Source organism: Talpa occidentalis, unplaced genomic scaffold (genome assembly GCF_014898055.3).
Source record: "Talpa occidentalis isolate TD23 unplaced genomic scaffold, MPIMG_talOcc4v2.1 talOcc4.8, whole genome shotgun sequence".
NCBI classification, from domain to species: domain Eukaryota; kingdom Metazoa; phylum Chordata; class Mammalia; order Eulipotyphla; family Talpidae; genus Talpa; species Talpa occidentalis.
In genome coordinates, this window is record NW_023605194.1 from 66,468,273 (window position 1) to 66,495,312 (window position 27,040).

The 27,040-nt window shown below is 54.6% G+C and overlaps 4 protein-coding genes across 5 annotated transcripts; 2 read left to right on the plus strand and 2 right to left on the minus strand.

Annotated features, from left to right (window-relative positions):
* Positions 1 to 1,944: 1,944 nt before the first annotated feature.
* On the plus strand, positions 1,945 to 3,428 carry TSSK1B (testis specific serine kinase 1B). Its single transcript, XM_037496778.2, has one exon. It carries the CDS (start codon positions 2,115 to 2,117, stop codon positions 3,222 to 3,224), a length of 1,110 nt encoding a protein of 369 aa, XP_037352675.1. The 5' UTR covers positions 1,945 to 2,114; the 3' UTR covers positions 3,225 to 3,428.
* Positions 3,429 to 7,793: 4,365 nt separating this feature from the next.
* Positions 7,794 to 9,155, plus strand: TSSK2 (testis specific serine kinase 2). The gene has a single exon (XM_037496779.2). The coding sequence runs from the start codon at positions 7,949 to 7,951 to the stop codon at positions 9,023 to 9,025; it is 1,077 nt and encodes a 358-aa protein (XP_037352676.1). The 5' UTR covers positions 7,794 to 7,948; the 3' UTR covers positions 9,026 to 9,155.
* On the minus strand, positions 9,135 to 21,023 carry ESS2 (ess-2 splicing factor homolog). 2 transcript variants are annotated; one of them, XM_037496777.2, is made up of 10 exons: positions 20,856 to 21,023; positions 19,846 to 20,014; positions 19,647 to 19,748; positions 17,042 to 17,211; positions 16,816 to 16,933; positions 16,378 to 16,511; positions 15,490 to 15,592; positions 14,276 to 14,385; positions 11,823 to 11,938; positions 9,135 to 11,387 (listed from the first exon to the last, which is right to left on the minus strand). In XM_037496777.2, exons 1-10 carry the CDS (start codon positions 20,988 to 20,990, stop codon positions 11,108 to 11,110), a joined length of 1,437 nt encoding a protein of 478 aa, XP_037352674.1. In that variant the 5' UTR covers positions 20,991 to 21,023; the 3' UTR covers positions 9,135 to 11,107. The 2 variants fall into 2 exon arrangements, with proteins under 2 accessions (XP_037352674.1, XP_037352673.1); XM_037496776.2 differs by having other exon boundaries at positions 17,042 to 17,214.
* Positions 21,024 to 23,933: 2,910 nt separating this feature from the next.
* GSC2 (goosecoid homeobox 2) lies at positions 23,934 to 25,206 on the minus strand. Its single transcript, XM_037497704.1, has 3 exons — positions 24,951 to 25,206; positions 24,594 to 24,847; positions 23,934 to 24,038 (listed from the first exon to the last, which is right to left on the minus strand). Exons 1-3 carry the CDS (start codon positions 25,204 to 25,206, stop codon positions 23,934 to 23,936), a joined length of 615 nt encoding a protein of 204 aa, XP_037353601.1.
* Between the last annotated feature and the right edge of the window lie 1,834 nt (positions 25,207 to 27,040).

Consider the following 27,040-nt stretch of genomic DNA (forward strand, 5'->3'; position numbering starts at 1 on the left):
CTGGGAGCCAAAGGGCCGCGGGCGGCCCAGGGGGGCCAAATATGAAAAAAGGGGCGGGACACAGAGATGAGGGGGACCGGGCGGGTGGTGGTTGAAGCAGAACCCCGGGACACTAAGCGTCTTAACACCTTGCACATCTGCAGGCACAAGTCCTGTCAGCCGCCTGGGAGTGTGCCCTAAAGTAGTCTTCTTAAAGGGAGGAAAACTGGAAGGAGGCACCGAATTGTCTTTGAGTTGGTTTGGGGGTGAGGAAAAAGCGTCAACACTGTGAGGTATAGGTAAGTGTGGCTTCACTGGCACACACAACTGAAAATGTTTCCAACCGATGAGGAAATAACATGAAGGGTATACAAAGAGAGCCGACTGGGAAGTCCAGCTCCTTGAGCGACTAGAGCAAAGCAGGCCTCTGGAGGAAGGGCCCTGCATACGCGATGGGGGGAAGAAGGGGTAGGAACACTGCCACAGCAAGCCACGTCTGTGAGGAAGAAAAGCCCGTGGGACAGCGCTCCAAAGGCTGGCCTCATATATTTTGGGAACAGGGTGATTACAGAAGGGAAGACAGCAGTTGGGGTATCCTCAGCAGGAAAGAGGAAGGACCACCAGCTACAAGGCCTGCACAGGGATGCTGAGGCTGGGGAAGGAGGTGAAGATAGGAGCAGAGAGAAGGGAGAATGGGGCCAAAGTTGGCGGGACCCATCACAGCCTGACCTGCTCCCAATCCCACCATCTCACTCCCCAGGAGTAATGCTCTCAAGCCTCTTCAAGGCATGGTACAGTACTCCTGAGTGTCCCAGGATTCTAGCTTGTGACACCTGGGGTCATCTGAGGAAAAGGTGCCCCTCTTTCTGGGTGGAAATGGCCAAGGTCAAACAAGGCTAGGCAAACTTGCCTGCTCCTGTCCCCTCAAGGGCACATCCTAGTGCATGTGCTAAACAAAGGATCTGACCATCTCTCCCTTTTTCCGCTGGCCGAAACAATGGTTTAATGCTGCCCTAGCCACTTGCACTGTTCTCAGGGAGCATTCCTGGAAGCAGCTGCTGGCACTCAGAGCAGAATCCAGACCCAGCCTTCTGACACCCAACCCCCAATCTACCCTGGGAGCCCAGCCAGGACTATGGGCTGGGCAGGCCCCCAGGAAGGAACATCCAAGAGCAGAAATCCCTGCCAGTTGTCCCCCTCACAAAGGCACTGTGGGAGCAGTCCAGCAAAGTTTCAGATGATGAAAAAAGAAGGGCAGGCAGGTGGACAGTCTAGCTCACCATGCAGGGAGGAGGCAGAGCTCTGGCTTCAACCATAAGTACAGGCCAGGAGTTTTTGCTACTCCTGATCCACCTACCTCTACCCTTCTTGGCTCTGCTCTGTGGGCTTCAGGATGCCTGTGTGGATACCATCAAGGTCTTCCAGGACTGAAGGAAGGGAAAAGAGGTCAGGAATGTTTTGCCCCAACTCTCTTCCTGTGGGGTCACTGCCCTTCTCAAAGTGACCCTCTTTACAGTATACTTCCCAGGTTCCAGTGGCCAGCTCCCCCTTTCTCCAGAGGCTTGTTATTACCCGTGAAGTCCCCTATACTCTATTCCCACCTTTATCATACTTTTACTAGCAAAACTTCCTCAGATGCCCTAACTTGAGAAACTTCTGTTTCCTGCTGGGACCCAGGCTAACACAACCACCCATCTAGGTTTCCTAGGATGCCCCAGGTTGCAGTAATCACCACCACTCCACACACTGCCCTGGCTCTAGGCTTGGAAGTATGGCAGACTGAGCTGTTCCCCACAGCCCCTCCTACCTCAGGTCCCAGCCAAATGTGAGGCCACTCTCTTCTGTCCTTTGATTGCCTCCAGCCCACTGGCCAGCCTTCTAGCGTTCTGAGTCCAAGTGGCTCAGGCCAGAGCCCATTCCCCAGAGCACTCCTCCTTTATGACTTCACCCACTGAAGTCACCTGGGAGACAATGCTGAATGTTCCACCCGAGAGTCTTGGCCTCTGGGAGGCAGGGACAGCAGGCCTGGCCAGCCCAGAGGACTCTCTGTCCATACTGTAAATGAGGACGTCCCTGGCCCATGTCCCGCAGGGATGTAGAGGGCAGCCTCAGAGGCACTGGGCACTCCTGGCACCATGGATGATGCTGCTGTCCTTAAGCGACGAGGCTACATCATGGGGATAAATTTGGGAGAGGGCTCATACGCAAAAGTCAAATCCGCTTACTCTGAGCGCCTGAAGTTCAATGTGGCAGTCAAGATCATAGACCGCAAGAAAGCCCCCACGGACTTCTTGGAGAAATTCCTTCCCCGGGAAATTGAGATTCTGGCCATGCTAAACCACCGCTCCATTGTCAAGACCTATGAGATCTTTGAGACATCTGATGGCAAGGTCTACATCGTCATGGAGCTTGGGGTCCAGGGCGACCTCCTTGAGTTTATCAAAACCCGGGGAGCCCTACAAGAAGACGATGCTCGCAAGAAGTTCCACCAGCTATCCTCAGCCATCAAGTACTGCCACGATCTGGATGTCGTCCACCGAGACCTCAAGTGTGAGAACCTTCTCCTTGATAAGGACTTCAACATCAAGTTGTCCGACTTCGGCTTCTCCAAGCGCTGCCTGAGAGATGAGAGCGGCCGACTGACATTGAGCAAGACCTTCTGTGGGTCGGCAGCCTACGCGGCCCCTGAGGTGCTGCAGGGCATCCCCTACCAGCCCAAGGTGTATGACATCTGGAGCCTGGGCGTGATCCTCTACATCATGGTCTGTGGCTCCATGCCCTACGATGACTCCAACATCAAGAAAATGCTGCGCATCCAGAAGGAGCACCGCGTCAATTTCCCCCGCTCCAAGCACCTGACAGGTGAGTGCAAGGACCTCATCTACCGCATGCTCCAGCCGGACGTCAATCGGCGGCTACACATCGACGAGATCCTCAGTCACTGCTGGGTGCAACCCAAGGCACGGAGCCTGTCCTCTGCAGTTATCAACAAGGAGGGGGAGAGTTCCCGGGGCACTGAGCCCGCTGAGCCTGGCCCTGACAAGAAGTCTGCCACCAAACTGGAGCCCCTGGAAGAATCACGGACCGAGGCACAGCCTGAGACAAAACCCGAGCAGGAACCATTGCAAATGCAAGTGCCGAAGCCATCCGAGACCAAGGGTCTCGTCGAAGAGCAGCCACCGAACAAGGAGACAGAAGAAGGGGACTCCCCGGAGCCTCCACAGCCACATACCCAGCACACCTAGTGAGCCTCTGGTGGCCCAGGGGGCCAGTAGGCAATTACGCAGAGCTCATGGCTTCCAGCCTGAGCTCTGAAGAAGCCAAGGGGCAAGCCAGAGAAAGAAGACAGTCTCGGTTGAGCCGCTATTTTCGTCAGTTTCTTCTCCCTCCCTTCGAACTTGATAACCCACATGGCTAAAGAAGCAATAAATCACTATATTGGTGCAGACCCCAAGGTGAATGTCTTTGCCCCAGCTGACTGCCCTCATTCACCCAGGGTGAGGATCCTGTACTCCTCCCAGTTCCCCACACCACAACTCCTGCTTGGGAAAGTGTGTTCCACTATGCCCATCCCTGACTATGCCCTCAGGTCCTGGTCTAGAGCAGTGAGCCAAGCAAGGAAGATGTTGCTTCCAGAGGCCCATGAGAGCTGTGCTCGGCGGGGGTGGGGGTAAGGGGCGGGTGGAGACGAGAGGATAGATCCAAGAACCCATGGCTGCCTGCAGAGGGGCAGGAGGTGGGGGTACCTCCCATTGGGAGAGCAGGCTTCCTCTGAATGGCGGCTGAGATCTGGACCCTCATTATCCCAGCACCCGCAGCCCCAACAAGGCTGCTGATGAGAAAGCCTGCAGATGGCAGATGGGCCAGTTGCACAGTCTTTCTTAAACTCCCAACTTAAAGGGCAGCTCATTTGCTCTGCTCTGTCCACCAGGGGTTCCCACTATGTTAGTCAACACTCGGTTCTCAATAGTGCCCCAGATTATTCTGCCCTATGGTCATTCCCCTGGCCTAAAAGAAGCAGGGAACTCTGCTGGATGGCCCCTCCACAGTCCAGCCTGAGCATGTGCTCACAGCCACTGTGGCCTTGACCACATCCCATTCCCCTCAAGTCCTAGTCTGTTCCCAAGGGTGACACTCCCTGCCAGAACAGAGAAGCTAACTCTGGCGGGGAGGAGGTCACAACGCATGCCTGGTTTCAGCCGTCACTGCTCTCGCGCACTGCTCTCCTGCTGGTTTGCCTCATGGTCCTGTACCTGCCACTTCTCAGGCAATCCTCACCTGGGCTTTGAGGCCCCCTTTCTCTTCTCCCTCTGAACTCACTCTGGACAACCTCGTGTAAACCTGCAGGTTTAACACACCAAGAGGACAAGAGTTTCAGATTCCATCCTCCCCCTGCCCATGTCTCTTGGTCTTGGGAAGACCCCAACCCTCAGTCTCTTGGAGAAGTGAGTGGACGATGTGCCCCTATCCTGCCATCCCCTCTCCACCTCCAGGCCACCTTTCTTGTCTGGCTCCTCCCTCTCCCCACAGCCACCTTCACACAACCTATGCTCTCCCATCTCCTCTTTCCTGCCTGTCATACTACACAGTGCCACCAGGCTTCAGTCCCTGCCCTATGACCTCCCACAGTGGCCAATCTGGACCCCACTGTCTGTGGGAAAGATTCCCATGACCAGCCTTTGAGGTCCTCCAGGTCTGGCCTTCTCCTGGTCTCCCAGCACCCTCCCTCAGCCTTACCCCCTAGAAATACATGCCGTAGTCATGCTTATGGATGTACCCTGCAGGCCTCGCCCATTTCAGATGAGAAGTCACAGCCTTCACAGACTTCTGGGCGCTCCTAAAGGCACTTGGTAGCCTGCCACTGTGAGCATGAGTGTCCAGGGTCTGGGCAAAGAAGAGGCCCTGAGTAACACCGGAGGAGTCATGCAAGCTTTCCAGTGGAGAAACAGGTCTTGGGACAGTCACCTTGCTCTTCTGGGGGTAGAGCAGAACCTAGCTAAGTAGGGAGGCCCCAAGGAGAAGCCCACAAATCCCCCGCCCTTGGTTATCTCGGTGGCATGGTGTGTGGAGCTTGGGACAGTGGGCGGTAAGTGGGCCTGGGAGTGAGTAATTGCAGCCAGCCATGGGTGGGTGGGAGGGGTCCCAGGAAAGAACACCTGCGTGTGCTTAACAGGTAGCTCAGAGAGGGTAGGTGACTGCCTGAAATCACTCAGCAAGGTGCTGCAGCCCAGGTGACTGATGCCAACTCCTCCCCATGTGGCCTCATGTTCCGGCTCACTCCTATGAGCTATTCAACTCACTGTGGTTGGCCCTGGCTCAGATCCCTTCAGTGACCCCCAAGGGTGTTAGGATCAAGACCCTCAAAGTGACCTTCCTGGTTTCCTGGCTCCCTCTCGCCCCACACACGCTCACCACTGTCATTTCAGGCTGTCATATGCACTAGCAGTCCTCATCTTCTCATGTGGCTGACTCCTCAGATCTGAGCCTTCCCAGTCTCCCCAGGGCCAGTCCCTAGTTCTCTCCACACAGCTGCATGTTCCTTGAGGCACAGTCCCCAGTAGATATTCAAATGATTGGTGTAGCTTCAGGGCTACAGGAAGCCCTGGGTCCTGTGTAGTTTATTCAGTGTTTCCTAGCACCTGGAGTGGGCCCGCAAATGCCCCTAGGGTGAATGGATAAACAAGTGCCCACTTTATGGAGGAAATCAAAGACCTCAGAGGGAAGTAGCCTTCCTGGTCTGCACAACTCCAACCCACAAAATGGCAGTGTTGGCAGTATCCCTGGAGGCCCCCACATCCAATCTAATGCCCCCTGCACTCCTCCCAATACACCAGCAGAACCTGGGCCTCTGCATGCACGTCTGGTTGAAGTCACAAGTTCCACACTCAGTAGCTACACTTGTGTAATGCTACAATCTACCTCCTCCACCATGTCCCCCAAGAACCAAAGAGGTCGCACTGCCCTGGGAACAGAATCCACAAAAAAAGGAAGGGGGTGGGTTGATAGAATCTGCCAAGAAAGCAGACAAGAAGGGGGAACCCTAAACAGGGTGTTCAGAGGCACAGAAGAAAGAGTGGTGTCATGTTTCTGGATCCTGGCCTGCAAACCCTCACAGCCAGCCCCTTCTGGGACAAAAGGACTGAAGTTCTGGTGATTTTGGCCAAAAGAAGTGACAGGCATTGAGCTAAAGCTATTAACAAGGTCCCCAGTTCTGTCCCCACAGCTGCATGTTCCTCTAGGCAGTCACCTCAGGGAGGCATTGACTGCCGAAGGGAAGATTCTGTGGGCCTGCCCTGCTCCACCAGTCACTCCTGCCTGCATCTAGACTCTGGCTGTCCTGTCCTCCCTGCAGTATTCCAGATGGACCCCCAAACACAGAGGTCCCCAGGCCTTCCAGGTATGTCCTGAGGCCAGGCCCTGGCCAAGACCTCCAGCCTTCCTGGAATGTCCTGCCCCTCATTCACCTGAGGAAGCCCTGCTGCTCACTGCATTCTGGTCACCTCTCTCACCACCCACACAGAAACAGCCTTCCTCATCTCCTCCTGAACACTGAGTGCACAACACGCCTATCCTGGCAAAGTCACAGCATGTGGGTGCAGGATGCTTATGACAGGACAAGTGAACAGCAGGGCTTTGAGACTGTGTAAGCAAGCATACAGGTTGCCAGGTTTTCCACGGCAGAAACCCATACATGCATCCTGAAAAGGATTTTCATGCTGTTTCCAGGTGCAAGACCATTTGAGAGATGCAAACAACATGCTAGCCCCTGGATTCCAACAGGCCACCACACACCTGCTCTTCACAAAGGTGCAGTTATAGAATTCAGGAGCCCCTCCTCACCCAAGTCTGGCTCTTAAGAGTTAATGCTCTAGGTGTTGCTGGGACCCCAGTACCAAGGCTCCAACTTGATGACCAGCACACGAAATCCTGCTCTGTCTCACTCTGCCCACCTGATCCCCACAGGTCCAGCCTCCTTTTGCTTGGTCAACGGCACCCCAAACTCACTCCAAGCCCTTCTGTGTACTCTGCCAGGGATCATCTGAAAATGGCCTGAGTCATGGCTCCAACTGCCCTGGGTCCTGCCATGACTGCCCATCACTCAAGGAAAAGCTTCCTTTTATGCTCCACTTCCCTCCAGACTGTGGGTTTCAGCCATTATCATGACAAGCCCTCTACTGTTTCACCACCTCCTCTCCTTGGCTGGAACACACTTCACCACTTCACCCGTCAGAGTGGTCCCAACACTTCAGAACACATCTGCCTGCTGGGCCCCAGGGCCCTCTGCTGAGCCCTGACGGAAACCTAGTCCATGGCTGTCTGTTTACCCCAGCCACGGTGGCAGCACTCATCCAGAAGCTCTACCGCAAACTGGATCTACTCTGCGCCACCAGCCTTGGAACCACCACTGGCCTGGCGAGCCAAGGGTGCTCCCTCCTAGGTAGCATGGGTTCCGAGGACAAAGCCCTAGTGGCAGCTGCCTTCACGCCCCAAAGAAGCTGCAGGAAATTGGCCCTAGTGGGACAAGGACCAGTGCAGGGTCAATCTCTAACGCCAGGAGAGGGAAACAGCCACAGGGCTGGCACTCTGGCTGGAGTTGGGCAGCCTCCCCTAAGGCCTGACTTGTGACAGGGAAGCCACCATGAGGAGGACCAGGGAGGGTTACCACAGTTCCTGGGTGCTGGTAGCTTCCTTCCAGTAGGCAGGGTATGGGCGCTCCTGCCAGGCCAGCCTGGTTTCCAGGGTTGTAGGGGCCCCGTTCCCCCCAGCCCAGTCCCCACTCCCTGAAGCCTGGCTTTATGACTTCACATGCTGAAGTCACCCGGAGACAATGCTGAGCGTTCCACCCCTCCAAGTCCAGGCCCAGCCCAGCCCAGCCAGACGGCTCCCCACAGTGTAAATGAGGACGATGCCCACTGGCCCACGTGGGGAGGGGATGTAGAGGGCAGCGGCGCCGGCCGCTCCTGGCACCATGGATGATGCCGCAGTCCTAAGGAAGAAGGGTTACATCGTGGGCATCAATCTTGGCAAGGGCTCCTACGCAAAAGTCAAATCTGCCTACTCAGAGCGCCTCAAGTTCAATGTGGCAGTCAAGATCATCGACCGCAAGAAAACACCGACCGACTTTGTGGAGAGATTCCTTCCTCGGGAGATGGATATCCTAGCAACTGTCAACCACCGCTCCATCATCAAGACCTACGAGATCTTTGAGACATCTGATGGGCGCATCTACATCGTCATGGAACTTGGGGTCCAGGGCGACCTCCTGGAGTTCATCAAGTGCCGGGGAGCCCTGCACGAGGATGTGGCGCGCAAGATGTTTCGCCAGCTCTCCTCAGCCGTCAAGTACTGCCACGATCTAGATGTCGTCCACCGAGACCTCAAGTGTGAGAACCTTCTCCTTGATAAGGACTTCAACATCAAGTTGTCCGACTTCGGCTTCTCCAAGCGCTGCCTGCGGGATGGCAGTGGGCGCATCACACTCAGCAAGACCTTCTGTGGGTCGGCAGCCTACGCGGCCCCTGAGGTGCTGCAGGGCATCCCCTACCAGCCCAAGGTGTATGACATCTGGAGCCTGGGCGTGATCCTCTACATCATGGTCTGTGGCTCCATGCCCTATGACGACTCTGACATCAAGAAGATGCTGCGCATCCAGAAGGAGCACCGCGTGGACTTCCCCCGCTCCAAGAACCTGACAGGCGAGTGCAAGGACCTCATCTACCGCATCCTGCAGCCAGATGTCAACCGGCGGCTGCACATTGATGAGATCCTCAGCCACTCGTGGCTGCAGCCCCCCAAGCCCAAAGCCATGTCTTCTGCCTCCTTCAAGAGGGAGGGTGAGGGCAAGTACCGAGCTGAGTGCAAACTGGACACTCGGCCAGGCTCTCGGCCCGAGCACCGGCCGGATCACAAGCTGGGAGCCAAAACCCAGCACCGGCTGCTGGTAGTGCCCGAAAATGAGGACAGGATGGAGGACAGGCTGGCCGAGACCTCCAGGGCAAAAGACCATCACATCCCTGGAACCGAGGTGGGGAAAGCAAGCACTTAGTGTGCTGAGGGCCCCAGGGGTGTGGTGCATAGCATGCGCCCACGTTAACTAAGCAGGCAGGTAGGAGCTGAAGAAGGCACAGGTGCAAGGCACAAGTAAAATCCGTCAATTAAACCACTATTTTGATTACGTTCTATTAGCTTTCTTCCTCGTAGTAGCAAAGACGTTACTGACCACCAAATAAACCACAAAGTGTATACAAGCATCCAGAGTGCCCCTTGAGAAGTCTTTTTCTCTAGGACTCAGCCAACCACCTTCCTCCCTGCGGCGCACCTGGGTCTCCAGTGTAGGGGTCCAAGGCCAGGTACTCACGAGAAGGCCTTATGGGCAGAGAGAACAGCGCTGTGCTGCCATAGCCCACCTGCTCTGATCTGCCCATGTCTAGCACTCCAGGGCTGGCCAGGTACACATCCGGGGTACACTGCCCTTGGGGGCAGAGCAGTACCACCTCACCCAATCATGCCAGCCGACCTTCCAGTTACACCCTCCCCACCAGTTCCTGTTTGCCCTTCCCAGCAGCCTTCACTGTTGTCACTTGTCAACCTCCAAGGCAATCCCCACCTGCCAGTCAAGTGATTGAAGCAGTCAGCACCTGGTCTTAGGTGCCCTTGCCTGGAGAGCATCCCCTTCTGGATCTTACACCCGCTCAAACCTTAACTCCCCACTTCCTGGGGGCTCCCTTGGGAGCCAAATAGTCTACACTTCTCTATGGGAATAAAAGCACCAAAGACACACTTTGTTGACCCTGGGTAGTCCCAGCTGGGTCAAAGCTCACCTGCTGACCCAGCTCTGGCCCCTTTGGTGAGTCGCATAGCTCAGGACTGCCCCAGGTCAGCTCACAGGAACACAGACCCAGCTAGGTGACAGGTCCTGCACCAGCCTACAGAGTGCGCCCACAGAGAACAACATAGGAGGACTGAGGGCTTGGCCTAAAGGGCTGGGCATGCTCAAAGCAGGGAGGACTCTGGTCTAGGGACATTCCAAGATGCTACCCTGAGCAGCACAGCCCCCAGAGGGCACAACCCAATCCCACCAGGGGCCTGAGAACACTGGTTTGGGAGCCAGCTATGCCCAGAGAGCAGGACCCTCTACCTGTGTGTGCAGCAGCTGGCCCTGGGCCTCCTGGAAGTCAGCACCTATACCATCAGGCCTATATACAAGTGCTAGCCTGTGGTGCACACAGCACTCATGGGTCCCGGTGGGACCCAGCCTCACTGCTTTTGACACTGCAGCCCAGGTTATTGCGGGTTCTTGCTGGTAGGAGAAACAAAAGAGTAAGGCGGGTGACTTAGTAGCATAAGACAGGTAGGGTCTGAGGCACCACGGGAGGACAGGGACAGCTACCTGACCTGCCCCACTTGAACTGGAAGCCAGGTGAGCTGGAGCTGAGGAGAGGCCACAGGAAAGGCACCTGATGAGAGGGTGCAGCCTCTGACGTATTACTCATGCAGTTCGTCACGAGGAAACCACATAGGCCAGGCTGGTCTGGGGAGGCTGTGGACTTGGGCCCAGAGTCCCAGATGAGCCTCAAGGGCACAACTTCCAGGGGTTATGTTCCTACTCTCAGAAGACTAGAAAGGACTTGAGGGAAAGGGGAAACCAAGGTGCTGTGCATTCAATTGAGAAGATAGAATCCAAGGCCCAGGGAGCAATACAGGTAGCGGCAGGAAAGGCCATCCCACCTGGCTCTCCAAGGGTCACCCTCCAGCAGCTGCCTCCCTGGGAAGCTGCATTCCTGAGATGGTGATGCAAATACGAAGGCAGCCTCAGGGCTGTGCAGGCAGCAGGATGGAGAAGAGGCCCTGCCAGACTGTGCCAAGTGCTTTTTAATGACACTTAAATAGAAATAGGTGGGAGGGTTCAATAGAAAACAGTATCGGCAAGGCCCTGGGATACACCCCAAGGACCAAGTGGGTGTGTCCTGTGCCAGCCTAGGTGGCACAATATCTTTCTTCTGTGGTTCCTAGAAAGATCAACACTTTTGGTCCAGGCCTGATTCCCGAGAAGGCCAGAGTCCTGTGCTGGGTGACAGCTGCTCCACAGGCTCTGTGAAGCTTCCACAAGCTCAGGCCGGGCCTAGCCCTAGAAGAAGTCTGAGGCTTTGCGGCGGGCAGGGAGCTGTAGTAAGTTGTCTGTGATGGAGGCTGGGTCCTGGTTGAGGGGGGTGCGTGTGGCAGAGCCAGGAGCTGGTGTGCTCGTGGGGGTTTGGGGCCCACCAGCTGGGGTCTTCAGATGGGCGGAGTGTGCTGGAGATGGTGTATAGCTGGCCCTCAGGGCCCGGTCTGTGTACTTGCTGGCCGTCCTACTGACAAGGCGCTGCAGGGCTGGGGACATGGCTGGGCTGAGGCCTTTGGGAGTGAGGCTGGGTGGAAGAGGTGGGAGAGAGAAACAGGATTAGACAGGATCAGACACCAAAGCAAGACACATGGGAGATAAACAGTCATTCTGGGCTGTTGACCATGGGCAGTCTGGCATACAGCAGTAAGGCCGAACTTGAGGTCAGGTAATGGTGCCACCCTTGGCTCTGGGGCTGAGTTGGACACCAACTCTCTCCAAGGGGAAGATTATCCTAAAGGTGCTCTCAGGGAGGAGGTTGAAGGAGCTGGAGAGGGGTCCTGGCTCAAAAGGTGCCATGCTCTGGATCCAAGAGCCCCCATAGGACCCATCACAGAACCACTCAGGGCTGCCCTGGACTCTGCTCCACAGACTGTGTCCACACTTATGGGGTTGAGGCCAGTGGGAGAAAGGAGGGAACCCCCCCCACCCCACCCCATACACAAGTCAGGCCAGATCTCACCTAGCTAGGTTCTCTGTCACTCTCCGAAGGGCTTCCTGCTTCTTGGCCCGGTTCTTGGCAGCCGCCTCATTGGCCATCTTCAGTCCCAGTCGCTCCCTGCGGCCTGGTTCCAAGATCTAAAAGGCAGAACGCACGCGAGTAGCCTTCACCCAGCCAGGCAGTACTTTATCGCTGGGGATGTCTGCCTTTGCCTGTGGCTTCCACAACTTGCAACACCTCCTCTCTCTACCCCGCCTTCCCTGAAAGTCATTGAGAGCCACCAGCTAGCCCACCTAAGCTGCCTGCCTGTCCTCATGCTCCTCCCAAAGCCAGCACTGCTGAGACAGGAGCGTCTGACACAACCTTTTGGAAGAGAGGTCTTGTTAAATCTGTTTCTTTCTGATTACTGAAATGAAGTGCTTTCTTTATTACCTTTCTCTGTTTCTTTCAAAAACTGGAAATGAGTCCTAGGCCAGTTTTTCCTTTGAGGTGCTTATTTTGGCTTGCTGATTCTCCATTTTAAAAGACCTTTACCTGTGTCAGACATGCTAAGTTACGCCACACATTTCTGTTGTTATTGGTTTTAGTTTTATGACATTTTCTGCTGTCACTTATCATTTTCACACATTGTTACTGAGCTACTACATCCTTTGTAATTTCTTCCTCTATTTTTGTGTTTAGAAAGTCCTTCCTGTCTCAAAATCAGGTTAAGTAGGGCCTCCCTGGTGCCCTAGGGGTTAAGTCTCAGCACTATCACCGATATGGTCTGAGTTCAATTCCTGGCCAGGGAGCTAACACACATATGGGGCAACACACCTCTTCTATCTTGCCTGCTGCTCCCCTCAGCAGTGCTTTTCAGTAAATTCGCCTGTTCTGCTCCCTACCCTGTCTCTGGTGAATCCTCTCACACCCTGCACCTCTGGCCTTAGCCCCAGTTCTACGTAAAAATAAATTTAAAAAAATTCAGATTAAGTAATAACTATTGTTTCCAGATTTTGTTTTTATATTTAACTTTTCCAAATGTCTGGAATTTATAGATGATCTGGTTTACTTTTTCCCAAATACCGCTCAGAATATTTGAATTGCCATTTCTAATACATCCTAAATGCCAACTAGGACTGAAATTTGGTCCAGAATCTTTTCCTACTGACCTGTAGGTTCTAGGACCAGCGGCACCATCCTGATACATCCTAAGCCTTGTGGTGAGCATAGGACCTGAAAGCACAGGCTTTCTCCATCATTCCTCTAGGTTATCCTTGTATCCCAGACACATTTTAACACCAAGCTACCAAAAACCCCCGTGCATGTTCTGTGTGGATGTGCTTCCTCTCTGAACTACTGATACCACAGAAGTGGGGCTATGGTGGGGAAGCCTCAGGGCAGAGCCCAAACCCTGAGGCACGGCCAGTCAGTCGATGTCCTCTGGCAGTTTCCTTACTAAGTTATTCATAGTTGTCCTAAATTTGTGTGCTATAGGGAGTGTTACCTCTGTTTCTGTGCATTTCCAACTGATCACTGCCAGTGTTTGAAGGACTGGTTCAAGAAGACTGGCCCAGCCCCTCCACAGACCTTCTGAAATAATTCCAGACTCCATACCTGACTTTTGGGGATTTCAAAGCAGACGATGTAATCCTGTATCCTTTTTTCTCTTCAACAGCCACAGCTACCTCCCAGGTTCTCCTGGCTGACTCTGCAGTTGGCACAGTGATCTAGCACCCCAGCTATAGGGCTGCGTGCTCCCACCTTTGGGAACCCTCTCTTCCTTTCCTTGCCAAATCAAACCAATCACTCAACTTCCCCAACATTCAAGCAGAGGGAAGAACCTTGCTTTCCAATGTCTCTCCAAGGCCCCATCTGCCTGCCTGGACACCTACACTATCCTGTGCCAACCCCGTTTGGCATACCACCTGCTACCCAGTTTCCCTGCCCTGCCCAGTCCACAAAAAGCCTCCCTTGCCTGCTCCAGGTCTTGCAAACCCCAAATCTGAGGAACCCTACAACACAGGGCTGGAGATGAATTATGTTCTCTAGTCATCAGAAGCCTCTCTCTGCAAGCAGACAGATTTCTGAGGACAAAAACCACATCCTAGGGAATACTGGGGTCCTGGGCTCCTTCCAGCCCTCAGGCAGACCACCCCTCATCTTTGAGCAGCCCTGTCCTCCAGCATTCCAGACTCAGAGGAGCTGACTTACTCTCGAGCTTGGTGCCCAGCCCACCAAACACATTCCCTCCCTGAAAGACCAGCCCACACCTATCCTCACTGGCCTGGTTCCAAATAGAAACACAGCACCTGAGGAGGTGTACAGCCTGGCATGTGGCTCGGCCCAGCCCAGTGGTGGTCTCTGCTTTGACTGGTGGTTGGGTCATCCTCTGTGCCCTAGGAGGCCATGCATCCACTTAGGATCCCACCCACACTCTCTTCCTATGCCCAGGCCAGCACTGGGCTGGACACTGCCAGAGGGGCATGACCCACCTTGAAAGCTGGCCCAGGTGTCCTGTCCACATAGGGGGTTTCCGATCCTTCCACTCTCAAGGGTGTGTTCTCGACCTCTCCCCAGGTCATCAGTGGGGACTCATTCACACCTGTTGATGGAAAGAGCAGAGGGATCCAGATAGAGGCACTCCCCAAGGCCTCCCTTGCACCACAGCCAATTCCCCCAGTGTGTCCCAGCTAACAAACAAGGCAGGCAGCGGCCCTCTCTTCTCTCCTGGGACTCCAAAACTCTGGGACCTCTGCCCTCCTAGAGAGAAACACTTAAGGCCACTACGAGCCAAAGCATGCTGCTGCAGAACTGCAGCTCAGGATGGGGTCAGGAGGCTCCCAGAGAAGCTGGGCTGGGTCAGCTAGAACCTCACTCTAGCACAGGGCCAGAGCCTCCTAAGTCACTGGTAGTATGCCACCCCCAGGGGGCATTCAGAGCTCCCACACCTCCCTAGACACCTCCAAATGCTCCTCCTGTGGCACCTCCAAATGTTTTGGTCTGTGGCACAGCAACCAGCACGGACACCAGAGCACAGGAGGAAGAGGGACACAGTGTGTACCATGAGACCATCCCTGAGTCTCATTCATCTCCCATATGAGGAGACGCCAGGCTGGAGCCTGGGAACTCCTTCTTACAGTGTTCTCTGGATTTAGGAAGCAAGAACCAGAACTAGGAAACATTACCCCAGGACTGATGGGGACTCAAAGCTCCAGTCCAGGCCAGCAGCAGGAGATGGGACAAGTAGAGGGAAGGGTATACGTGGACTACAGCACCCCTCAGGCCTGACTAAAAGACACCCACCAGGCAGTCAACTATATTAAACTGCCCTCATTACAAATTAGAATACAGGCCTGGCTTACTCCTAAACCTCTCAGCACACTCACCACAGCCAGCATTGTCCAGCAGAGCTGTGAAATCCCTGGCTCCCAGCAAACCCAGTCCTGCTGAGTTTAGCTAGGGTGATGATGGGAGACCACCCCACTAAACAGATTAGGTCTCATGTACACATTTCAGGTCAAGTCTGCCTGAGAGTCCAGCCTGCCAACAGTCCCCTTTGGCCTCATCATTGCACAGGGTCCCCGAGTCACACAAGGTGTCAGGCAGACCTGGAGGAGCACTAGGAATGGCTGAGGCCAACAGATCAACCCACCTCCCCCACAGTCTAATCGGTGGGGGCCAGCTTGCCAATGGGCATATTTCTCACCAGGTGCAGGAGAAGGGGTGGCAACAAATCCAAATCCGCCCACTCGGGGGGACTCCTGGGGTATCAGCTCCTTGCCATCGGGGCCCACCTTCCCCTGTTTGTTCTGGAACAAGCAGAGAGACAGTGTCAGAGGGACAGAGCCTCTTTCCCCAGCTGGCTGATGGGCAAATGCACAGGAACACACTTCACCTCCTTAAAACAGAGCCAGGGCTCTGGGGCTGACAGTCCCCCGGAGAAAGAAGGAGAACGCCAGCTCCTGCAAAGACCTTGAAGATCTGTGAAAATGGGCATACAAGTGAGGGAAACTTCCCCTCCTTCCATCCAGGGAAGTGCCAGGCCACATCCCACAAAGGTTTCTTTCAGGCTCTACTGACTTAAGGCCCTTGTAAGGGGTTACAGTAACTAGGGGAGTCTCTTTCCCACAAAGTACCTGTAAGAGCCTTCGAAAGTTGCTTCACCTCCTGCCTCTCCCCCTTCAAACCCATGCCCTCCAAAATCACTATCATACAGTAACCACTGTCTTGCAACTAGGCGCAGAGATCTCTGTTCTTGGTCACAACAACCTCCCCGCTCCCCCCCCCCCAGGTGCATGGTGTGTGCTATGACCAGATTGGATTGGGTTCCAGAAGCCTTTCTTCTCATATCTTTGCCCCCAAGGGAAATGTCACAGATCTGGACCCACAGATATGTGTCTGACCAAGAAAATGCCCCATTAGGAGCTCACATAGATCAAGAAAAGACTCAGGATCCTGCCACACACAACTCCAAATCGTGTCCCACTATTGAGCTCCACCAAAGTCAAGAACAGTGCTAATTTAAGAAGTGAGAGTCAAGATCAGAGATTGAATACCTGCCCAGATTCAGCTCCAACCAGCTCCCACCACTCACCTGGGCATTGAGGGCTGCAGCCTGCTGCAGCTGGGACCTGCTCAGGGCCTGGCTGAAAGGGTCCCTGAGGAAGCGAGTATTCTTATGCACCACCTGCCGGGGCTTCTTAAACAGCTGTTCTTCATCAGGGACACCTGGTGAATTGAACAGAGTTGGCAGCAGGCCCCACCTGATCCCCAAGTCACTCTCTCTATGCTGAACAGAAGCTTGGAGCTTAGAACTTAGAAGCACGGAGTTCAGTCTCCACAAAGCAGGAGCTAAAGGAAACGAGAGGACCGCACTCCCTTACTGACGTCATACCTAGACCACCTGCCCCAAGACAGACCAGAACCCAAGGCTCAGGATGGAAGGGAACACACACATACACGCACCCCGCCCCCTCCCCCGCCCCAGGTCAGATGCAAACATAACTCTAACCTATGCTTCCTGCCTACTCACCCTCTGGGTAGTACATGAGGGAGTTCTTGGCCTTGTACTTCCAGGTTTCCACACCAGACTGCTTGCTCTCAATGGCTTGGTGCTCTGCTGACGGGAGTGCGAGATTATCTTTCTGCCTCTGCATCACAAGGGGAAATTGAGAGTCAGAGAGGCCCTCAGGCACTGTTGGCCCTGGAACCCCACCCATCCTGATAGAGAGCGACCATGCCCCTGCACCCAGAGACACCTTCTCAAACTCCTCTTCAGCCTGGTAGAGCCACGAGTGTCGGGCCCGGCTCTTCTCCTTGGCCACCTCCATGATCTCCTGGAAGGAGGCATTGTCCTCACTCGTGTACCGGCTCAGGAAGACATCCAGGTTAGGTAGGGGCTCCTTCTCCTCTTCCTCTGCTGCCTCTCCTGCTTAGGGGTACAGGTAGGGTTTCACAAAATCATCAACAGCATAAACACCCCTTGGTAGTCAGTTGGTCCCAGAAACCAAACCACCCTACAAGCAGGGCTGGAACCCTTACCTCGTCTCCTGGGGCTATCTGTGAGAACCCACACTCGGACTGGGGACAGAATCAAGCACCCCAACTTCCCAGGGGGTTTTAGGGGCACTCATCTGAGTTGATGGATGCCAAGGGAAGTGTGTGATCCAATACAGATCAAAAGAGGGGTAAGGGGCCTCCCTCGTGGTGCATGGGGTTAAGCAATGCACTATGAAGCAATTCATAGCCTCTGAAGCACGAGTTCGATCCCAGGCCAGCCAGGGAGAAACCCACATGGCGCAGCAGACCTCTCCTGCCTTGCCTCGCTGCTCCCCTCAGCAGTGTATTTCAGTCAGTATGCCTGTTCTTTTCCCCACTCTGTCTCTGGTTAATCCTCTCACGCCCCCTCACCTCTGGCCTGTACCCCAGCTCTTGTATGCATAAATAAGTCTTTAAAAAAAAAAAAAAAAAAAAGAGGGCCTCCCCGGTGGCACAGCTGTTGCGCGCCGGGTTGCAAAGCTGCCCGCAGCCTCTGCAGCGCCAGTTCGATCCCCGGCTGCTCCCCAGCCACTGGAGGAGGGTCCCACATGGCGCGCAGACCTCTCCTGCCACCCGCTGCTCCCCTCAGCAGTGTACTTTGGTCCTTCTGCCTGATCTGCCCCTCGCTCTGGCTCTGGTGAATTCTCTCACCCTCCTGTGCTTCTGACTGTACCCAATGCTTGTATAAATAAATAAATATAAAAAATAAAATCTTTAATTAAAAAAAAAAAAAGAGTGAATCTGGCATTAAAGCAGGAGCAGGTGCCCATGGCAGGTCTATGTCACCCAAACTGTACCACTCCTATAGGGCCTGACTCCAAATCCTGGGCTCTCTCTCTGGGGTTTCCTTTCCCTTCTTGTATCTGTGGATAGTTGTCACCTAAGCCTCCCAAAGCTGCTACCAGGTCTTAATGGCAGGGACCGTGCAAGATTGAGTGTTCCAGATGGGGCAAAAAGGCCTTGGGCCACAACCTCAGCTACCCTGCTCCTCCACCATTGAGAGCAGTATTCCCAGTGAGGTAGGAAAACACTGTGCGGGCTTATTAAGACTTCAGCAGGGCTGTCAAAGGAGAACCTTTTCTCCCACTCTAGGTACAGTCTTGGTCACATTTTACTTGCTGCACTATGCATAAAGCACTGTGGTTCAAGTTCAAGACCTAGGATCAGAAAGCTGAGGGCCCAAATGCCATTCCACCACCAACCAGCCCTGAGACCAGCAGAAGTTACTGCTTTCTGAAGCGCAGGTTTCCTCACCTGTGAATGTGAACGACAGCAGTACCTACTATAGTTATTTAAAGAAACCACATAAATACTGACATGTAAGGCATATTTAAAAGAAAAACAACCTGCAAGCTGCCTCATGATTCAAATGCCACAGTGCAATGGAGAATCAAGTACCGAAAACACAATGCAACATGCTATGTAAATGGCAGAAAAAGTTGGGTTTTGAGACAGAAAACATCACGTTTGTGTGAACACACAGGAAACATCTGTGTCAGCATGGCACATCACAGACTAGAACCTAGTAGAGAAGAGCATCTCATTTGTTTCTCTGTGCACTGCCATTCTACTGACGAAAACCGTGACAATGACAAAGTCCCGTAGCGTGTGACGCATTACGTTCAACAGAGCTCAGAATGTTCCTTTCTAGAAAGATTCCCCTATAGTCAGGATGTATCATATTCACCCCAGATGATCCATACATTTGTACTACATGTTCATCTATGGAGTCGATGGCAAGACATGCCATGCACTATTCTAGATACAGAGTGTGCAGACAGGAACAAGACAAAGACTCTGCAGAAATGCCTCCTTAAGCGTCATGTCCTACAGAGCGAAAACAAAACAAGCAAGAAGATGGGGTGTTGAGACTTCCCACCAAATCAGGAAGGGGTTTACAGAACTAATAACCTCTGAGCAGAAACCTGAAGGAAGAGAGTGAGCTACAGTTATCTTGAGGATGTGACCAACTCAGAAGAGAAACAGAGGCCCTGATGCATCGTAAGGAGACATCCTAAGGAGCCCTCTGAGGTCCACAAAGCATACTGGCAGTAAACAGGCTGGTGAAAGAGGTGGTGAGATTCTCATTTGACAGAGGAGAACAAAAGGCTCAAAGGACTGCCCCATGTTTAGGAACTAGACCCTAATCTTCTGCCTCCCAGACTAAGTACTCTTTGATCCTGGGGGTTGCCAATTAAGCTAGAAGACTCCTCAGGGACAACATGTGACCTGCCTCTGGACCACTCCTTCAGGCCTTACAAGGCCTTACAAGGTGAGATTCCCAAGCAGTCCTGAGCGGGTGACATAAAGAGGGCTCTTACTCACCATCACCATCCTCTAGGCCTCTACCCCTTGGCCTGGACTTGTTGCCCACCACAGCAGTACCTGTGTGCACATCAGGGGTTTCAAATGTGGCTGGAGTCACATCTGGAGGAAAGTAAGGAATAGAGATTAAAGCAAGCCTGAGGCAACAATGCAGCAGACATTCTTCTATCTGCCACTCTCTCCCTCTGAGTCCTCTTACAAGGTGGAGGGGGCTCGCGGGACATTTTTCCTAAGGCAGAGCCAAACTTGATGGCAATCTGGCGCATCCGTTCTAGGTCTCCATTCTCCTCAGCCTCCAGGTACTCCTTCTGTGCCTGCAGCTTCTCCACATCAGGAAAGAAGTCCCTCTGGATGACAGTCTGGAGGCCCTGTAGAAGAATGAAAGGTCAAACTGCCATCTGGGCACCCCTGTCTCTCATTCCACCAATGCACATGCTAAGGTCCCTGCTGACTACACCCCCCCAGTCAAATTCTCTCTGCTCCCATATCTACTGGCACTCTTTAATAAGTATGATCATCTCAGTAGCTTTTCCACAACACTGAACATTACAAACGGCTCATCTGACTCCCAAGAAATTCTTCTCTCTTCCCTCACTAACTGGTCATTTTCATTTTCTTTTGTTGGCCCCAAGTCCACATCAGCTGCCATCTTTATTCCACCTTCCATTCCCAATATGAACCCTTTTCCTGGGTGACTGGTCACCCCACCACTGGTTGAGATTCCCAAGTCTGCACCTCCAGTCAGGCCTTGCTCCTGAGCTTACCATCTGTGATTCCTGCTGTCCCCAAATACCACCCTAGGGACTCATCAAGTTCAATAAAGCTGACTTTGTTTTTTGGCATCAACTCACTCCATGACGCCACCACAAACACTGGCCTTTCCACCAGCTGTTACCATTCTCTAGAAAATCCTCCTAGCCACCATGCTTCCAGTATGTCAAAACGCCTACTCAAGCTTTTATAGAAAACCTTGCCTCCCCTAACATCACATAGAATGTAGCCCTTCTCTCTCCTGACAATGTCAGGGCCTCCCCAGCGAGGACACCTCCCTGGGCACTGTGCTTAAGTGGCTCTCCGACCGACCACGCCACAGGGGCAGAAACTCGGAGGCGCTAGCTCCGCCCGAGGACAGTAGTAACACAGCCCGCGAGGAGGCACCCGCCAAGAGGGAGGATCCGGAAGTCTCTGGCATCCGCACTTACGTCTTACCTCGATGTACTCTTCCTCGTCCAGTATCTGCTGCTTGCTTGTCGCTGCCGCGGCCTCCCCGGCTGCGCGCTTTCTCCGGGCTCCGGGCGCCGCAGAGAGCAAGAGCGCCCGGGCGGACGCGCCGGGTGTCTCCATCGCTATCCCAAGACCACCCGAGGGGCGGAGGTACGTTCCTGGGCGGTGGGGCAGACTGCGCCAACTGCGCAGGCGCCTCAAACAGCTACCCAATGGGGAAGCTGAGTGCTTCGAAGGCCCGCCCGCGGACCATATGACGTCACCACATGACCTTGCCGTTTATGGGAATTGTAGTCTTCGCCCCGCGCTGGTCAGGAGTATCTGAACTGCGGGCGCCAGGGGGCGCTGTGCTCGGGGGTGTATGGGGCGTGTTCATCAGGCTAATGCTGAAAAATTCCAGCACCACGGAATGGAAAGGCCTCGAAATTCCAATTTCTGACAAACAATCACTTACGTATGCTTCCATACTATTAACAAAAACACACTCTTCAGAAAATATGGTTATATGAGTGTTTCAAAGTTTTTATTCAAATTTTATGTAAGAAAAGAACCCGAAGACAACTATTTTCCTTGTTGTCTAACAAAAGAAAAAAAGAAGAGAAATAAACATAACATGGCTCAATGAAGAAATATCTGGCTAAAAATTTTAGGTCTCCTAATACCATAATGGGGCTAATTCTCATTGAAGTGGACCAGAAAACTGTCTACACATTTTTCAGAAATGATTTTTCCCAAAGAGATGTTGTGAACGAAGTCAAATAAGTTTGAATAAGTAAAGAATGATTTAGTACAAAAGGCAGTCAATTCTTCATTCACTGATGATCGTTCCTGCCCTCCTGTTGCTGACAGTCAAATGGGGAAGAGAGATGCTAATTAGGCCATCTAACAAAAAAAAAAAAAGCATAAAATTGCAGCTGACAGGTGCAAGAGAAGTTTGTACTTGGTAATCTTGCTTAGGGGGCAGTCAGGGGAAGTTTTCCCAGGTAAGAAGTGGTTTCAGATCCAAAAGAGTAACAGACATTGATCAGGTGCAGAGGGAAGAGCATGTGCAAGAGATACACAGAATGCAAGTGAGGTGTGAGATGACGCCAGAAGAGCCTGGAGGGTCTTGGTGAGAATTCCTGTCTTTTGCTCTAGCAGCAATGGGAATCCCTTGGAGGGCTGTAGGCAGGGGGAAAGATAGGTTCAGACTTGCACCCTGGCATCTATGGAAAATGAATTAAAGAGGAGCCAGAGTGGGTGCAGGTGAGAAGGCTTTATGGTCAAGGTGAGAGACAGTAGTTTTCATCAGGTTGATACAGTTGAAGATGGAGAAAATATAGATTCTGGGCTAGTTTTTGGAGGAAAAATCAACTTGCTGTTGGTCTGCAAATAGCAACTGAGGGAGAGGAGGAGCCAGCCCTCGGGCTTAAGTACCAGGTATGCACCGGGGAAGAACTTACTGTGGATGAGGTGGCTTAAAGGAATCATGGGCTCCCAGGTGGAGTAGTCAGGGGGACAGATGGACATAAATATCTAACTCAGGGGAGACCTGGGTTGGAGATGCAAATGTGCAGAGAGATGGGAACTGGAGTCTGAGCATGAAAGAGATAAACCAGGGAATGAATGGTGATGAGACGGGAGTACAAAGGACGCAACCTGAAGAACACCTATGTTAATGGCCAGCAGTGGAGATGGGCCTGCCAAGGAGCAGCTAGACAAAACAGAGAATATCAGTAGGGCAGCATAACTGCCAGTCACTTGAAGGTGGAGCTCTGATCACAATTGCCCTGCCCAGTGATGAGAAGCCACTCAGCCAGGGATTGTGAGGGTCCTGGAATCCAGGGAGATGAGGGTGGGCCAGCCTGCAGAGGAGCTCCACAGATGGACTGTGCAGTCTCCAAGGATAGGCCAGGATATAGGGAGCTGTGTGAAAGGCAGAAGGGGTGGAGATAAGGCTGCTATCGTGGAGGCCCCACCAGTGTTAAGGTAGCCCTGACTGGGACACCATGCCTGCTGGGTGTACTCTGAGCTGGAAAACTGCACTCCTGGCTTATGTAATGTTTATGGATGGACTATGTGTTCTTCCAGCTACCCCCTGCAATTCCCTCCAGGATCTTTGAGAGGGCAGAAGGTGATGAGGGGGCTATTAGGTCCTTTGAATCCAGGCTTACTTTGGGAATCAAAGGCTTGTTTTCACACTATCCTTCACCCTGCAGCCAGGATAATGGAGAGGAGAGCAGACGGAATCCAATCCCAGGCCATCTAATGGAATCTCCTCTTGCCCCACCGCATGGCAGAGATAGACTGCTAGAAGGGAGGACAACACAGCCTAGAAAGAAGGGAAGAAGAAAAGGATGCCCACCCACGAAGCAGGTTGGCAGCATCAAAAGGTCGTTGCGGGCTTCCAGGGTGCAGTCTATGGGCAGTCTGGTCTACCTGAATGTCTCCGCGGCACAAGGACTGGACTCAGTGGGCTGTGTTCCCCAAGACAAGGGTCACAGGATAAAGGAATTGGGAAGAGGGCTTCTAATTTCTTATTCTATAGGTTGGGACCCAAAGCCCAATGTGCAACCTGAGAGCTGGAGGCAACCGCAGGATGCAGACACCACCTACTCTGCCTTGGGATGCCAGGTCAAGGGGCTATGTAAGGGAAGAGGGGTGGGCTTGGGAGGGGTGGGGTGAAGCTAGCGTGCTCTGGGAGGGAGAGAATTCTCAGTCCTCTTGTTGGCAAGGGGAGGTTCCAGTCCTGGGGTGTGGTGGGGAGTTGAGGAAGCTCTACTTTGTGCTGGGGCTCCCCTCACTCCCCAGTGATTCTCCAAGGCCCTCCTTTCTGCTTGCCATTGGGGAAGAGAGCACACACTGGTGTTCTGTGTTCCCCCCTTCAGTAGAGCAGCTGGTGGAGGGGCACACCCAACAGTTTCCAGCAGAGGAGGTCAGGTGTTGGGCTCTGGCTCAAGGGTGTGGGCAGAGTATGGAGGGGAAGAGGCTGGTGTCTTCTCCCAGTTCCTTTGAGTTGGTCTGTCCTCTCTCTGAGACAGCCCCGGAGGATTCCGTCCAGCCCATGACTAGCTCCCAGGACCATCAGCAGTTCTCCTTGGGGGGCTTCTTAGCTCCATGCAGGAGCCTGGCAGACACTGACGCGCGCCTCTGGTGTCGCCACTTGGCCCTACGGTTCTTGAACCAGACCTGAGGAGGAGGAACTGCTCAGGCCCCGCTCTGGGGCCCAAGTCTCACCGGGTTCCCATAGGTGGCCCGGGTTGCTCCGCACCGCTCTCTGGCCCACTGCAGTTAGAGACTTGGCTAGGGCGGTGCAACCGGAACCCTTCGCCCGTCCGGTGCAGCCACCCTTTCCCACTCCCCCACCTCCGCGTAGCGGCACCTCCGGCATCTCTTCCTTCTAGGACTTTGTGTGCCTCTGGGCTTCCCAAATCCAGTTGTGTGAATGCACAACTCACTTAGCGGCGGGCGGGGCGGGGCGGGGGCGGGGCGGGGTGGGGAGTTCGAAACAAAGGACAGAAAAAGCAAGCCTTGCGGCTCCTCCAATTCCCGCTGCACGTGCAGATCCCCCCCCCCCCCCCCCCCCCCCCCCCCCCTGAGCCCCCCTGGCCCGGCGCCTCGGAACTGGCCCTGCGCCCTAGAGCAGTCCGGAGGCCTCTTGTGCCACGGCCTTTTTTTTAAATGGGAGGAGAAGGGACGCCCGCCCGCCTTGGCAGTCTGCTGCCCGGTGGGCACGACACCCACCTCTACGCGCTCCTCGCGCAGGCGAATGCGGCCGGCCAGGCGCTCGCGCGTGCCCACGTCGGGGTACTGGTTCTGCACGAAGAGCGCCTCCAGCGCCTGCAGCTGCTCCTCGCTGAAGATGGTGCGGTGGCGCCGCGTGCGCCGCTGAGGACCGGGGCTGTCAGCGCTATGCAGCGCCCCGGAGTCTCGGGTCTGTGTCGCCAAAGGCAAAGGCGCGGCGGGGCCCAGCCTCAGCGGCCACGGCAGCCGCGCGCCTGCGGGGCGATTGGAGCTGTGAGGCACGGGGTGGGCGCTGGCTTCGCAACCGACAGCACCCTGACCCGGGGTCCCCCAGGCCCGCGTCCCTCGCCCACTCACCCAGCCCTGCGGCCGGCTCCGGGGGCCCGCGGGGCGCAGCATGGGGGCCGCAGCAGCAGCAGCAGGCGCAGGACGCGGCCTCGGGCTTCCCGGGCTCCCCGGGAGCCGCGGGGTTCTGGCGGCCGGCGGGCTGCGGCGGGCGGGCGGGGCGGGCCGGGGGACTCCGCTCGGGCGGGCTGGAGAGGATGTGCTCGATGGAGAAGGGGCAGGGCCGCCCGGGGCCCCTGCGGCTCGCCGCGCCCCCTGCCGCAGCCATGGCTGGCCCGGCCCGGCCGCAGCCGGCGGAATATATACGTCGGGGGGAGCGCGCGGTAATCCCCGGGCCGGGCTCCGAGTCCCCGCGTCGAATCCACGCGGGCTAATCCTGCCGCGCCGACCCGGAGCGCGCTAATCCCCGCCTGCGGCGGCGGCAAATCCTGCTCCGCACGGGCGCGCGGGGCTGGCGGGGCGCGGGGAGGGCGCCCAGGAAGCCCTCGGCCCCGCGTCGGCCCTGCTGTCCTCCCAGGACTGGCAGACGCGGCAGGGAGACACCTCGGGGGAGAGGCGGAGGGCTGTCCCCTGCCGCCCTTGGGGCCTGGCGGTCTTCCCCATTCCGTGGGGCAGCGGCCAGGAGGACGCCCCGACCCGGGCAGCCCCCAGAGCGGCAGCCCCTCCTAGCCCGGTCACCGGGCCCTCTTCCCGCGGCCGCCGCGGCTACTCGTCGCCCCCTTTGAGGTGGGGGGCAAAGTGGATGAGCAAATCTGGAACAATCCTCAAACGGCAGTCTCCTGGCCCCAAGCTCCCGGCGTCAAACTTCACATGGAGCCCAATGCCACTAGCAAATCCGTGATCCCACATAGTACTCTGGCTCCAAACCTCCCACCAGTTCAAAGATCTCTCTCAGCCCCTGGAAGAAGCGGGGGCCGAGCAGGGCAGCTACCTCTGCTCATCCCCAAACCCACGACTCCACCGCGCTGTCCTCCTCTCCTGCGCTGGAGGAACTTTCCCATCCAAGAAATCACTAAGTGCTCACCAAGAGCTCGTCCTCCTGCCTTTAAACATCTCACAGCCTTGCCTTTTAAGAGCTAACTCAGTGAGCTCTCTGCTCCCTCAGTCCTGGCCAGTCAAACCGTCCGCACTGCCCTTCAGGGTTATTTTGCCCAGCTCTGCAGGTGACCTGCACTTTGCGCCTTTCCAGGAAGTTATTTCTTCCTCAATTACACAGCATTGGATGGCTGGCCAGGATCCTCTTCTTTGAAAAGATACAGTGTCACTACAGCACAGAACACCCACACTCGCTTATACCCCTGCTCTTACTTTTGGTCTGTGGGACCTTCCATAGGCTCCTGCGCCAGTCTGTGCCTCATTGCCCAATCTATAAATGGCATAACGATAGCCACGTAACTCAAGAGAGGCTCTTAGGGCTTAGTTACTATGTGTGAGCTGCTTAGAGCCCCTTTGGACAGGGAGGGGGTGCTCCATGGCAGCATGTGCTCTCACAGGACAACACATATCAGTACCCATTTCTCACCTCAACAGCTCTGCAGGTTTCTTTGCTCACTCCACTCTGGTACTGGATGCCTTCTACTTCAAGTCACAGAGCTTGCTGACTCAACATTAGTCACAAGCGTCCCCCAGATAGGGCACCAGGATTTGTTAATCTGGAGTCCCAGCCTGCCTTGTGGTGGCAGGATGGCTGCCATTGCCCCAGACCTCCCATCTCTTCGCATGTGTCTCTTTGGATGGCCTTGAAAATCTCTCCCAGCCAACTTCCCTCACCTCACAGACCACATGCTCACCATGAAGTTTGACTACCCATCAAAGCCAGAGTTTCACTTGGGGCAGGAGGTGGGTGGCATAGAGTTAGTGGTCAGGAAGGCTGTGTCCACCTCCTCCCAGCCCTGGTCACTCTTTCATCTTTCCCCATGCTCACCCTTGGTGACCTCCTCCAGCTTTGAAGCTTCAGACACCATCTCTGTGATAAGTCGGTATTCTGGCCTGACCTCTCTCTGCTGCAGGCTAGCATCTCCTGAGTGCCCACTCTATGTTTTCATTTCCATCACCAATAAACATCTTGCAACCATGCCCAGAACAAACTCAAGCTCTCAAAA

Excerpts from the sequence above, each read along its gene's own strand:
- ESS2 (XM_037496776.2), bottom strand. The coding sequence starts at position 20,990 with ATGGAGACACCCGGCGCGTCCGCCCGGGCGCTCTTGCTCTCTGCGGCG. Across the intron at positions 15,593-16,377 it reads CTGCAGCCCTCAATGCCCAG|AACAAACAGGGGAAGGTGGG; the intron begins GTGAGTGGTGGG and ends TGCTTGTTCCAG. Across the intron at positions 14,386-15,489 it reads CACCCCTTCTCCTGCACCTG|GTGTGAATGAGTCCCCACTG; the intron begins GTGAGAAATATG and ends TTCCATCAACAG.
- TSSK1B (XM_037496778.2), top strand. The coding sequence starts at position 2,115 with ATGGATGATGCTGCTGTCCTTAAGCGACGAGGCTACATCATGGGGATA.
- TSSK2 (XM_037496779.2), top strand. The coding sequence starts at position 7,949 with ATGGATGATGCCGCAGTCCTAAGGAAGAAGGGTTACATCGTGGGCATC.
- GSC2 (XM_037497704.1), bottom strand. The coding sequence starts at position 25,206 with ATGGCTGCGGCAGGGGGCGCGGCGAGCCGCAGGGGCCCCGGGCGGCCC. Across the intron at positions 24,848-24,950 it reads GGAGCCGGCCGCAGGGCTGG|GCGCGCGGCTGCCGTGGCCG; the intron begins GTGAGTGGGCGA and ends ATCGCCCCGCAG. Across the intron at positions 24,039-24,593 it reads TGCGCGAGGAGCGCGTAGAG|GTCTGGTTCAAGAACCGTAG; the intron begins GTGGGTGTCGTG and ends CCTCCTCCTCAG.